The sequence below is a fragment of the Musa acuminata genome, chromosome BXJ3-11, assembly GCF_036884655.1.
Source record: "Musa acuminata AAA Group cultivar baxijiao chromosome BXJ3-11, Cavendish_Baxijiao_AAA, whole genome shotgun sequence".
Lineage (NCBI taxonomy): Eukaryota > Viridiplantae > Streptophyta > Magnoliopsida > Zingiberales > Musaceae > Musa > Musa acuminata.
This window is the reverse complement of record NC_088359.1, coordinates 26,736,130-26,750,252: the sequence shown is the minus strand read 5'-3', so window position 1 is coordinate 26,750,252 and position 14,123 is coordinate 26,736,130. Positions and strand designations below refer to the sequence as shown.

General features: G+C 40.1%; 2 protein-coding genes across 3 annotated transcripts; both read left to right on the top strand.

The window, feature by feature from the left end:
- The first annotated feature begins 1,785 nt into the window (after window positions 1–1,785).
- Window positions 1,786–2,764, top strand: LOC103972527 (CASP-like protein 1E1). Its single transcript, XM_009386886.3, has 2 exons — window positions 1,786–2,054; window positions 2,294–2,764. The coding sequence occupies exons 1-2, from the start codon at window positions 1,792–1,794 to the stop codon at window positions 2,634–2,636; spliced, it is 606 nt and encodes a 201-aa protein (XP_009385161.2). The 5' UTR covers window positions 1,786–1,791; the 3' UTR covers window positions 2,637–2,764.
- Window positions 2,765–5,151: 2,387 nt separating this feature from the next.
- On the top strand, window positions 5,152–7,059 carry LOC135652543 (vignain-like). Of its 2 annotated transcripts, none has more exons than XM_065173540.1 (4): window positions 5,152–6,088; window positions 6,165–6,391; window positions 6,474–6,614; window positions 6,695–7,059. In XM_065173540.1, exons 1-4 carry the CDS (start codon window positions 5,653–5,655, stop codon window positions 6,941–6,943), a joined length of 1,053 nt encoding a protein of 350 aa, XP_065029612.1. In that variant the 5' UTR covers window positions 5,152–5,652; the 3' UTR covers window positions 6,944–7,059. The 2 variants fall into 2 exon arrangements, with proteins under 2 accessions (XP_065029612.1, XP_065029611.1); XM_065173539.1 differs by having other exon boundaries at window positions 6,165–6,400.
- Window positions 7,060–14,123: the final 7,064 nt, after the last annotated feature.

The window sequence follows — 14,123 nt, the reverse complement described above, 5'->3', positions numbered from 1 at the left end:
GAGACAAGTGAATATGTTGTATAATTGGAAGGAGGAATTTTTTTTTTTAGCAAACCATATGATTAGTTATTGAATGAGTTGGTTTGCTTTAGTTTGACTAAAGCTATAAAATAAAGACTCTGCCAACTTGTTGAAGAACACAATCATTGTGGATAAGACCTTGGCATAAGGCAACTTAGGCATTGATGAACTAACTTGAAGACTCAATTGTCTTTGAAACGTTTCAAAGATACAATCACTTTATGATGCTGACTTCGTAAGGATGTCGGCTCATTGTGGTTCGGCTATTGTTGTCTCAAGTGAGTAGATGTATAAGCATCTTTTTTGTCTTTGTGTAGCTTCTTAGTGTTATCTTTCTTGTTATCAAACAAAAGGGTTTTCATCGTTAGGTGTTGGCTCACACTTTAGAGTCGGTAGCTACAAGTCATTGATAAAAGCATGAATTAGCATGGAAGGGTATGGATCGACCACCTCGAACTCCATATTAGAAAAGAGAATTAATAGTCATTGTGGGATCATGGTTGGTGGTGTAGATTTGGGATCAACTCAGATTCTCCTATGAAGAAGGGAGGGGAATGTTGTTGGATTCATGTTGGGGAGTGATAGAAGACTTTTGAGACCAAATAAAAATAGTATAGAGATTAATCAATAAATAAATATATAAAAAATTGATAGAAAATTAACATAGTTCAACAAACTGAATTCTTTATAATATAAGAAAAATAAAAATAAAAATACCATTGTACACCTTCTCATACAACCTTTCGACCCTATCTAGGTTCATTAAAAAAATCTAGAAGCACTCAAAGTAGATTCATTGAAATAACCTTTCTCCCTTTCTTCAAAATCTTGAAATATATTACATATTTATATCAATAAAACCTAATTCATCAAGTCTTAATTTTCTGATCTTACCTCTAATACTAATCCTTAAAAAAAATAAAATTAATTAAAATTTCTCTAAATAATTTAAATACAGTTAATATTCTTAAAATACATACCAATTATAGGTGTCTTCTGTTGCACACATTTCACATACACCCATTTTTCCCTTCCAACATCCCTCATCACACATCACATATATACCTCTTATCACTGGGTTGCTAACTTGAGAGTTGAAGGGTGATGTTAATGCAGTGTTACGTATATATATTTACTTGTGTCATTAGCTAATGGTTATCGACATATATTTATCCCTAGAGAAAGTATGGGGTTATATATATATATGATATTTAGGTTGATGACAAGAGATTTTGTTTGTGAGATTAAAACATTGAACATGATTAATTTAACCCCTTCCAATCCTCAAGTCAGATACTATTCTAATGACAGTGGAACAATAGCACGGAATATGCAAACCACAACAATCTCATATCATGTAGAATTGGCCTTGCATTCAAAAACCTAAGTCAAACTAGTAGATGCTTTCTTGATTGCATCTGGCTTTAGCTGGCGTTTTAGATCAAGATATATAAAGTTATTTGGTGATGGGCACAGCCATGTCGCCATTGTTCTTTCTAATCTAAATTGACACTCATCTTTTTTTCTTTTGTATTATATTTCAATTGATTTGTCCCTTAGTCTATATATATGAAAATGCCAAATGGGCAATGCGTGGCTCACCAGTAATGTCATCTTCTTCAAGATTAATGATTTATGGTAAACCAATTGGGCAATTGGTGGCTCATTAATGTCAGCTGGCATCTTGTCATTCACATATCTATGCTGCATATATATTATAGCATCATCAATGGAGAAGAACAAGTACCATACAGCAGGCTGATATTGGAAATGGAGTCCCAACCCAAGCCTGTTGCTTCCCCTCCAACCCAAGCACCACCCATGCCTTCTTCTTCTCCTTCTCCGCCAGCCCAAGCATCGGCGCCGCCGGAGCGGCTACTGGACCACGTCCTTCGCGCCGCCGCCGTGGCGTTGACGTTCATTGCCGCGGTCGTGATGGGCGCGGCCAAGGAAGACTTGACGCCTGCGGACTCTTTCTTCGGTGCGTCTGTGACCGGCCCAAAGATCAAGTCAGTGAACTCCGCCGCCTTCGTGTAAGTACTTCTTCCCTTCTTCCTGCTTCCTTCCGCCGCGGCATATCCATGCATGCATGGAGTTGCATGGGGGTATTCGTTTACATACTTGATGACCTGAGCTTAATTCCAAGACTTTTACGATCTTAGAAGAAGAAGAAGTGTCGTATCATCTTCTCCATCTTAATTCATCGTTTGCAGATACTTCATAATTGTTGGCGTGTTGTATCATCTTGATCTCCATCTTTCATCTCATGCAGATACTTCATAATCGCCAACGTGCTCGTGCTGGTTTACTCCATCGCCTCCCTCGCACTGTCGTTCGTGAACAGGGCCGCATCCAAGGGCTTAGAACTGGCACTGTCGCTTGCAGACGTGGTGATGCTGGCTTTCCTGTTCACGAGCAATGGCGCTGCGAGTGCGATCATTCTCGTGGCAGAACAGGGACAAGCGCGCTTTTTCTGGACGAAATTTATCTGCAGCAACGCGAGTGGCTTCTGCGCCAGCGTCAAGGCCGCCATCGTTCTGTCGATGTTTGCAGCTGTGGTTCACCTGCTGCTAGTCTTCCTCAAGCTACTTGTTCTGCAGAAGAAGTCTCAGTAGTCTTCAACGCAGATTCCAGATGTTTGCACTAGTTGTTACTTTGATCAATTAGGACATGTTCTTGTAATGCATCCGATGTTTTCCTTTGATCTCTACGAGGGGATAATAAAGCACAAGACATGCATGGAGCGAAGCATGCAAGGTGTGTGATTTATTGCTGTTGGAAACAGGGAAATGATACGCATCAATGTACTTAAATGATCTAAAATGATTCTTTATTATTTTATACTGTATCAAGAAACACTAATTATTCATGAATAAAAATATTTTCTTTCAAAACCTTTTATAACTCCATATATCAACTCAATATCATCTCATGAACACATTTTTTTTTAAATATGTTCATTTTTATTTACCAACACTTAGATTAAAAATTTATTATTGATCTAATAATTTATCTTATATTTTTTTTAACCTCAAAGATAGTTGATGACTACACAATCACATAAATCATCATATTTTTACTCTATAAATGATATCTTTATCAATCTCTCTATCTTATTAAAAAATTAATATAAGATACCTAATTTTTTTTAATTTCATATATCTAGCCTTAATTATACTTAATTTAAAACTTTTAGTTTCTATAACTTAAATTTATAATTAGTTTCATTTAAAATCTCATATAAATAATGTTAGAACAAACACCGACAAGGATAAGTTCATCATCAATTTAAAAAGGTATGGACTAAAAGTGGAAGATCGTCGGAATCTCGTCGGAAGAAACCAAAACTAATCAGACTTATTTTGCTTAGTGTATGTCTTAAGAATTATAGTTAGCATGTAATTAGGGTTAGGTTTGGAAAGTAATCCCACTAACTCAGTTAGAGGCCAAATGACCCCGTAATTGGACTGGTTGGGTTGGATTCAAGGCCAACCAAGTTGTTGGACCCTAATTGGCAGTGGCACCGCTAGATTGAGGTGGCGGAACCGCCCAGGGAATGGTCTCCCAAGTGGTCTGTGCGGTGGTCTTGCCCAGACTGAATGGTGGTACTGCCGATAGTTATTCTTGTCAAGCGGTGGTACCACCCTATCGAGCAGTGGTACCGCTAGAGCTCAGTATCCGAGACTCTATTAGATAGTGGTACCACTAGATTGGGCGGTGGTATCGCCTAGTGTTAGAGTGTCAGGCGGTGGTACCGCAAGTACCCCGAAAACCCGAGATGAAACACTTATTGGCTACAATTTTGAAGTCATTGTGGCCTATAAATACCCCACCCCTTTTTGCATGAAAGGGTAACAAAATGCAATCAAAGTGTGAAAAAAAACTCTAAATGTTGGGGTGTTAAAAAGTGTTGTAAAAGTGAGAAGAATCCTTCTCTTCTCTCTCTTTAGCTTTGTAATCATCCAAGAAGAGGTGTGAGGCTTCTAAGGGTTATCTCCTAAACTTGTGAAAAGGAGAAAACATTGTAAAGAGGTGGTTGGTCTTCGCCTATTGAAAGAAGACCATTGTGGACGCCGGTGACCTTGACGGAGGAGGAATTGAAAATGGATGTAGGTCACAACAACCGAACCACTATAAATTTTGGTGTGTTCCTTTTTTATTTCTTTACTTCATTGCAAATTGTCCAATCCCCTCTTCTCTACTCACTTGCACACTTACTCGAGTTAAATGGTTTTCGTCAAAATTAGTTTTTATCGTATGAAAATTTTCAAACAGGCGTAATTTTTTCGCTACACTTATCCAACCCCCCCCCCCCCCCCTCTTAGTGTCGTTCTTAATCCTAACAATTGGTATCAGAGTAAGGTCACTCTCATTTTGGTTTGAAACCCAAAAGAGATGGCATTTGCTAGTAACCAAGAGGGTCACTCAATTACATGTCCACCCATGTTTAATGGGATGAATTACACATATTGGAAAACTAGAATAAGAATTTTTCTAATTTATATAGATTTTGAGTTATGGAACATTGTGGAAAATGACTTTCAAAAGTTTTCTCTTCCAATAAAAGATTGGAATGAGTTTAAGAAGAAGACTTTCTCTTTAAATGCAAGGGCTATGAATGCTTTGTTTTGCGCTTTAGATAAAAATGAGCTCAATTGAGTGTCTATTTATGAAACGACTTTCGATATTTGACATACACTCAAAATAACTCACAAGGGCACTAGTAGAGTAAAGGAGTTTAAGATAAATCTTTTATTTTATACTTATAAATTGTTTCGGATGAAGCCAAATAAAATTATTGTTGACATGTACACTCGTTTTACGGATGTCGTCAATAGTTTAAAAGCTTTTGACAAATATTTTTTGAACTTTTAACTTGTTAATAAAATATTGAGATCCCTTCCAAATGGTTGGGACCCTAAAGTAAGAACTATTCAAGAGGCCAAAGATTTGAATAATTTTTCTGTCGAATAACTTATCAGATTATTAATGACCAATGAGATAACTTGCAATGCTCATGAAGACCTTGAGAACAACCTTCCTAAGAACATGAAGAAATCTCTCGTACTTTTGAATCAAATTCCTAAATGATTCAAAATATTCAAAATATTTATATGTGATATTGACGACCTCAGAAGTTAAAAATAAGTTATCATAGTTTTCCTCCTTCTCGACCATGAATGCCGTGATATGTCGACCAAAACTTGATATGAATCAAATTCATATCACTTCAGTGAAGACGAGCAATTGGTACACCGAGGAGCATAATATTCTTCCCTTCATAATATCCATCTCTTTCCCTAATCAAACGCTAATTGCGATTTGGATATGCAACCTCACAGTTCCCATTTCTATAGGACGACACACTGTTCTCCCATATTGGCTTGGAAGCTTCTGCCCGAACCCATGCACATCAAGCTACCCGAAGAGGATACCTTTTCGACGTATGCATGCATGCATGGGATAAGAAGATGACAATAACAGTTACGTAAAAGTGAACCTCTCCCATGCCTATGCCCTATTCTCCTAACAGCCCAGTCGTCATGCTTCACTCCCAACATCTCTATAGATACCTCCTCCGATCCCTAACCCTACCTCCATCCTGTGTTTGGTTTCTCCTCGTTCACCACCATGGGGAGAGCATTCTTGTTCGCTGCCTTTCTCGTTGCGGTAGCATTCTCCAGCTTGCCATTGGTTGGGGATGACATCGCGTCGGAGGAGAAGCTCTTGGACTTGTACGAGAGGTGGCAGAGCCACCATGGCGTGTCACGCAGCGTCGACGAGAAGCGCATCCGCTTTGATGTTTTTAAAGAGAACGCTAACTTCGTGTTCGCGTCCAACAAGAAAGGCAAGCCTTACAAGCTTAGCCTCAACAAGTTCGGCGACATGGCGAGGGAGGAGTTCAAGAGGACGTACGCAGGGACGAGGATTCGTCGCCGCAGCACTCTGAGAGGAAGCGCGAGCCTCAAAGGGTACTTCTTATACAAGAACGTCACCGATGTAACTCCTACCGTCGACTGGAGGCAGAAGGGTGCCGTCACTGCTATCAAAGACCAAGGCAAATGCGGTGAGCTCGAAATATTTTATTTTTTTGTTGATGTGCTCGATCGAAATAAATGAAAATTTAGTATGAATTGTTGCAGGAAGTTGCTGGGCCTTCTCGACAGTAGTTTCGGTGGAGGGAATAAACCAGATCAGAACCAACGAGCTTATCTCCTTGTCAGAGCAACAACTGGTGGATTGCGACACCAACACCAACAAAGGGTGCGATGGAGGTATGATGGATGATGCATTCGACTTCATCGAAAGAAATGGAGGAATCACAACAGAGGAAAACTATCCTTATGTAGCTCGACAAGAACAATGCAAAGTAAAAAGAGTTACATGTTAATTTGCTTAGTTGTAGTCATTATCTTCTTCGTAAACTCTATACATATCATTGTTATTTATAGGAGAGATCTCCTGCGGTTGTGATCGATGGATATGAGGACGTTCCCGTCAACGACGAGGATGCGTTGCTGAGAGCAGTGGCGAACCAACCTGTATCAGTAGCAATCGAAGCAATCGGTCAGGACTTCCAGTTCTACTCCGAGGTATGCACAACTCTCATCCATGCTTCTCTTTTGATGTAAACAGGTTTCAAAGACAACACTTTTCTACTGCTTTGGTTTAGGGTGTCTTCACAGGGAGCTGTGGAACAGAGTTGGATCATGGAGTGGCCATCGTAGGCTATGGGACATCTAAGGATGGGATGAAGTACTGGATAGTGAAGAACTCATGGGGACCAGAGTGGGGCGAAGAGGGCTACGTGAGGATGCAGCGTGGGATCTCGGCCAGCGAGGGGCTGTGTGGTATCGCCATGGAAGCTTCTTATCCTCTTAAGACATCTCCAAATCCAGTGCAGAAGAAGCTGCATCTTTGATGAGGGCTGAAAGCTATTTGTTGCTGCCAAAAGAAGATTAAGTAGCTGCTTTGATCATTCACCTTTATCAAGAACTTTCGAAGGCTTTACACTGTATTCTTTAATGCTACAACCACTTATCATGTTGCAGGATACCACATTACTATATGAAATAAGATAAGAATACGAAATTAATGATGATTTGAATGTTAAATACTTGCTCGAGCTTTCTGAGCCACTTCTAGCAGATTATTTTGGTCCAAGACGAACATATACTTGTAGAGTAGATAACTGAGAGAGGCAGCTGAAATAAAAGGTGTAATCACAAGTAGAAGAATAATTGTGGAAACAGAATCTACACTTTGAAACACTTTGTGATCGGGTTTGGGGGTTGGCTCTTAGGCTTCTGTTGCATCTTTGTGATCGACCCGATATGGGACTTGAGTCGTCCTGCCTATGTCGTGTTTCTGCATGACTGGTCGATGTGGAGAGGGTACCATGACCTTTGGCGTCCAATCAATGCCAGCCATAGCAACATTGCTACAACCGTTGCATGCAACGATGCTGTTGCAATCACTGCACGTAGCGATCATTGTCGTAGTTGCCACAAGCAGTGGTGCTACTACAACCATCACACTCATCGATTCTATTGTAGTCATTGTTGCTATTGCAAGCATCGGCTCTACTGTCGTCACCTATGACTAAGGCATGTCAGCCATCGTCAATTGTCATAATCTATAGCGCTGTCGTTGCATACAAAGTCGTTGCCTGCGACTAAGCTGGCAATTGTTGAAGGTTACCACCCTCAACAATATTGTTGTTGATAATAAGTTGTCGATAGTGATTCATCGATCAAACACGAGGAACCTCACATCATCTACGAGCAGGTAATATGACGAACTAGATAGAAAACAAATCACAATACAAATGTATTATTCAAACATTATAAATCAAAATTGAATAATATTTTTTCACAAGTGAATAGTACCAATACACAGATTTAAATACAAAACATATCTAAAATACTTTTACGATATAAAGTATTTGATTTCAAAACATGGGTCTGATATCAATTGTAAGCATAAAAACTATAATATACTACTATTATGTGAAAAAAATTAATATTAGAAAATAAAATCAAATAACGATAGATCAAATATACAATGCTTATCTTTTCAATGCTATTTAGAAAGTTTTTATATAATTTGTAGGCATATCATCATCGGAGCTAAAAGCTATAATGATGACGATTTATAAGGAGAACTAGACTTGTCGTATCTTCTCTTCCTATCATTCACATGATCGCTATAAGTGATAGATTAAGTGTTGGGAAATCTAAAGGCGACATCACATGCGCAGCGGTAGAACATAAAACAAAAATCCTAAATTTCCCTATACGTGTTTGTCGTTGTATGTAGATTGGTGCGCAAAAACCCATGACACAGAAAACCACTTGTGAGACAGTTGTGTTACATAAGGAGATCGTATGTCACTGAATCCATATAGATTTGTTGGATAGGATGAATGAGGTCAAGCATCCTCCTCTTTAGCGATGATCCACATAGTAGGGCTACGACGACGCTCTTCAAATCTTCATGCTTGCTATCTAAGGAGGAGAAGGGGAGAGGAGAATAGGAGGTGATTACCTAAGAAGCCCCAGCCCATGAGCCTTTAGTTCCCTCATATTTATAGAGGCCCCCAATTAACCCTAATGGATCATGCCCTATTGGGTACTAGATCTCCATCCAATTACCCAAGCCTCTTAAATTAGTGGGTCTCTACCCAGTAATCTCTTATTAGCTCTTATTGGATCTCATCCATGGGATCCAATATTTCATAGGCTTATTAGATATCCAATAAGATAAGGGCTCCAACGAATATCTTATATCCAAACCTCTACTTGTTGTAACACCTATCATATGTGTATGACCCTTTAGGCCCAATATCGAGCTGGTTATGAGTCATACCTATCAGAACTCCTTCTAGCTTAGTGAATTATTATCTCTATAATAATTCACTTGACTCATATATTGCGGACGTATTATACTACTACACCGCAGTCCCCAAACGATATAGGGGAATCCAATCCTTTGGACCTATCTGTCCTCAGTTACCGTGTACCTATAGTCCCTCATCCATTTAATATTTCATAGATCATATATCAGGCATGGTGCTATCAGACCCATACAATTTCTCCTCGAGTCTCGCTCTAATCGGATTCTCCTGAAGAACTATTTCTCTCTCAATTCGAATGACCTTGGCCAAGGATTTATCTGAGCAAGAATACATAGGATATTCCTCTCATGATACTGAGAGCGGATGATCCTCTATCGATACTTAATAGCCCTCGTAAGGTTGGCTGTCACTCCCGATAACCTGTTGTATTAGATTTGAAACTTCCAAACCTATAAGTATGGTATCAAAGAGTGGAGTACTCATACAGGCTATCCTTAATGTCTCAAGTCTAAGGACCAAATACACTCCTAGGATTACGAAATCGCTGTTTGACAATAAGGCATCAACCATCTAGTATTTCGTGAGTGGATCAATCAGTGAACTCATTCTCCAATGAGCACTTACACTGTATTCTTAGTGTCCTCACACGAGCAGATATGAGACCAGTTGCCTCCATCATATGGATGGGTATACAACACACTAATCAATCCAGTTATCTCGATCTCCCTCTCGAGTAACCTATGACTAGGATTATTTAAGGTCTGTGTTCAAAGGTGAATTGGTCTCATTATCATGATCTCATCACGATCTGATTCCTATTGTACAAATCTACGGATATCACAATATATATTCATATATGCAACAATTAATATAAAATGATAAAATTGCTAAAATATAATAAACAAAAAGAATGCTTATCATGTCACACATGCCATCACTCACATGATTAGGTTTCAGGGCACCTATGACTAGCAATCTCCCACTTGACCTAAAGTCAATCACCTATTGTCTGATCCCAATCAAACCCCTATGATGCTCAAAGATAATATGAGACAACGACTTTGTTAGTAGATCTGCGATGTTATCCTCGGATGGAACTTTTTTCACTACTACATCTCCTCGGGTCACGATCTCTCTAATAAGCTGGAACCTTCTCATAATACTTCTAATGAGACCCAAGTTCCCTTATTCGAGCAATCACCCCATAATTATCGCAATATAAGGGAATCGACTCCTTGTTGTCTAGCACAACTCCTAAAATATGTGATGAACTTATTTATCCAGACTCTCTCATTTGCTACCTCTATTACAGCAATGTACTCTACCTCTATGGTCTAGTTAGCAGTAGTATCTTGCTTAGAACTCTTCCATCATACTGCTCATAAATTCTAGGTGAACACATACCCCGAATTAGACTTGCCATTATTGACATCGGACTGGAAACTCGAGTCCATGTAGCCTTCAACCCTGAGGCTATTACCTCCATATACCAGTAAAAGATCCTTAGTCTTTCTCAAGTACGTAAGGATACACTTTACTGCTTTCCAGTACTCCTAGCCTAGATCCGTTTGATACTTGCTCGTGACACTCAGAGCATGCACTATATCAGGCCTGGTACATAGCATGACATACATGATAGACCCTATCATTGAAGCATATGGTATCTTATCCACGTTCGCCCTTTCTTCAGGAGTCTTTGGGGACATACTCCTAGAAAGCGATATCCCATGTCTCATCGATATGAGACATCTCTTGAAAATTTTCATATCAAACCTTTTGACAATGATGTCTATATACCTAAACTAGGACAAGCCAATCATCCTTTTAGATCTATCTCTATAGATCCGAATCTCCAATATGTAGGATGCTTCCCCAAAGTCTTTCATGGAGAAGTATCTATATAACCAAGCCTTTACTATGGATAGCATTCCTACATCATGTCCAATATCTAGATGTCATCCACATATAATACCAATAAGGTGATAGCGCTCCCACTTATCTTCCTGTATACACAAGACTCATTTTTGTTTTTAACAAAGTCATAAGATCTGATCGCCTCATCAAATCTTATGTTCCAACTTCGGGAAGCTTGCTTCAGTCCATAAATGGACCTAAGCAAGCTACACACTTTATCTGGACTATCCTTGGACATGAATCCCTTAGGCTATATCATATACACGTCCTCCTTGAGGCTGCCATTGAGGAATGTGGTTTTCACGTCCATTTGCTCGATCTCATAATCATAGTGTGCTGCAATAGCCAATAGAATTCAAATATATTTGAACATAGCTATAGGTAAGAAGGTTTCGTCATAGTCAACACATTGCCTTTAACGATACCCCTTAGCCACTAGCCTAGTTTTATAAGTCTCTATCTTTTCATCTACTCCGATCTTCTTCTTAAAGATCCACTTGCAACCAATGGGTACAATACCCTCGGGTGCAACAACTAGGTTCCAAACCTTGTTGGAGTACATGGAATCCATCTCAGAATTCATGGCTTTTTGCCACTTCCCGAAGTCTATACTCGTAATAGCCTCCTCGTAGGTCTGAGGATCAATATCTGCAACATCATCTCCTCTAATATGTCTCACATATCTCTCAAGAGGATGATATACTCTACCGACCCTACGTAAAGTCGGAACTTATGTCCTAGATACCTTAACAGACTCGGGCAGTGGAATAGTGCTTGAGCTAGGTTTTCCAACCTCGCTCAACTCTATCATGTTCCCACTATGTCCACCAAGAATATGTTCCTTCTCAAGGAACACCACTCTCTTGGCTATAAAAACCTTTTGGTCCTCGAGATGAAAGAAATAATACCCATTAGTTTCTTTAAGGTATCCCACGAATATGTATCGTTCTGTCTTGGATTCTAATTTGTTAGGGTTGTGCCTTTTGATGTAGGTAGAGCAACACCAAATCTTAACAACCTTAAGATCAGGCTTTTACCTTTTCTATATCTCATATGGAGTAGACACCACCGACTTAGTTGGAATTCTGTTCAGAAGGTAAGCTGTGGTCTCCTTTCAGATACACCATTGAGCTGGGGTGTATAAGGAAGTGTTCATTGGGACATAATCCCACGGTCCTTGAGGAATTGGGTGAACTCTGTGCTCAAGTACTCATCTCCTCGATCTGATCGAAGAGTCTTTCCAATCTGATTCTTCACTTCATTCTTATACTCCCTGAATTTTTTGAAAGCCTCGAACTTGTACTTCATCAAGTACACATGTTTATACCTTAAGAAATCATTAGTAAAAGTAATAAAGTAGGAGTAACCACCAATGACATGAGTTGATATGGATCCACATACATCACTATGTATGAGTTTCAGCAACTCAGTGACTCTCTCTCCAGTTCCACTAAATGGAGAGTTGGTCAGTTTTCCACGAAGGCAAGGCTCGTAAGTTGCATATGACTCATAGTCGAATGAATCTAGTTATCTATCCTTTAGCAACTTTTGAATCATACCCTCATGGATGTGACCTAGCCTATCACAAGTATGTGTTGAATCTCGGATTTTGATGATGAAACCAATTGATAAATGTTTATGTTTTAATCTACGTTTTGAGTGACACAGGATGCTTCGATCAGGATTAGACAATTAAAGCAGGAAGAATCATGTTGGGTCGGAGGAAAACATGTCAGAAGATTGGACGTCGGGCCGGTGGATCGGTCGACATATTGACAGAAGGCTTCGGACCATGGATTCGGGCATCGGGCCAAGAAGAGAGGATATTGCGCCAAGGATATCGGAGTTGCAGAGTCAACTGGCTGATTGGGCAATAAGCCGCAAGAGAGGACGATGCACCGAAGAATCGGACGAAGCGTCGAGAGACCAATGACATGTCAGACAACATGATTAATGCTTAGTATTAATTGTCTAGATCGAAGTATGTTTTACATGTGCAGGATTAACTACGATAGCAAGGCATGAAGCAAAATGAAGTCCCAGAGTCAAGGACGCGATTTCGTTGGGAATTCGAGAGTTCGTCGGAAGTCCGGACGTTCGTCGAAAGTTCTATCGGAACCAGCCAAGAAGTCTCAGAGCTTGCTAGAGAAGCTCCTCGGAATTCACCAAGAAGATCATCGTAAAGTCCAGGAGCTTGCCGGGAGTCTACTGGAACATTGCCGAGAGATCATCGGAAGTTCGCCGGAAGATCGCCGGAAGAAACTAGACTTCGGACTTGTTTAGCTTAGAATATGTCTTAGGAATCGTAGTTATTACGTAATTGGGTTTGGATTTGGGCCAACCCAATTAGGAGCCAACTAGGCCCATGTAAGAACTGTGTTGGGCCCAATGAGAGGCCCAAACAATGCCTCAAGAAGTCTCATCGTCGTGGCACAGTCTTCGAGACTGTGTCAAGCAGTGGTACCGCCAGTCTGGGTGGTGGTACCACCCAGCACTGCCCCCTAGGCGGTGGTACCGCCCAGGGCAGTGTCAGTGTCAGACTGACATTGGGCGATGGTACCACCCAACACAGGCGGTGGTACCGCTTGTGCCCGGGAAACCCGGGATGAGATGATTTTAGGCTCCAAGTTTGAATCAACTTGAAGCCTATAAATACCCCTCTCATCCCTGGGTAAAAGACACAAGCACAAAGAATACAAAAGTGAGAAAATACTACTGCAATCTCTTTAGAAATTTCCTCCTCCATTTTAAGTTTAGAATTTTGTAAAAGAGGAGTGTGAGTGCTTGTAAGGGTTATCTAAACCCGTGAAAAGGAGAAGAGGGGTGTAAAAGGTGATTTGTCTTCGCCTATTAAAGGAAGACCTCTAGTGGACGCCAGTGACCTCGTCGGAGGAGGAAGCCGAAAGTGGATGTAGGTCACGTTGACCGAACCACTCTAAAAATCTGGTTTGCATTTTACCTTGAGCAATTTATCCTTACTACAAACCTCTTTAATAGCTTACTGCCTTCAATACTTTTTCGTACGCTTTCAAGCTATCTTTACGAAACTGGTTTTATCGAAACGGCACAGAGAATACAAAAGTGAGAAAATGCTACTGCAATCTCTTTAGAAATTCCCTCCTTCATTCTAAGTTTAGAATTCTGTAAAAGAGGAGTATGAGTGCTTGTAAGGGTTATCTCCTAAACCCGTGAAAATGAGAAGAGGGGTGTAAAAGGTGATTGACCTTTGCCTATTGGAGGAAGGCCTCTAGTGGATGTCGGTGACCTCGTCAGAGGAGGAAGCTGAAAGTGGATGTAAGTCACGTTGACTGAACTACTCTAAAAATTTGGT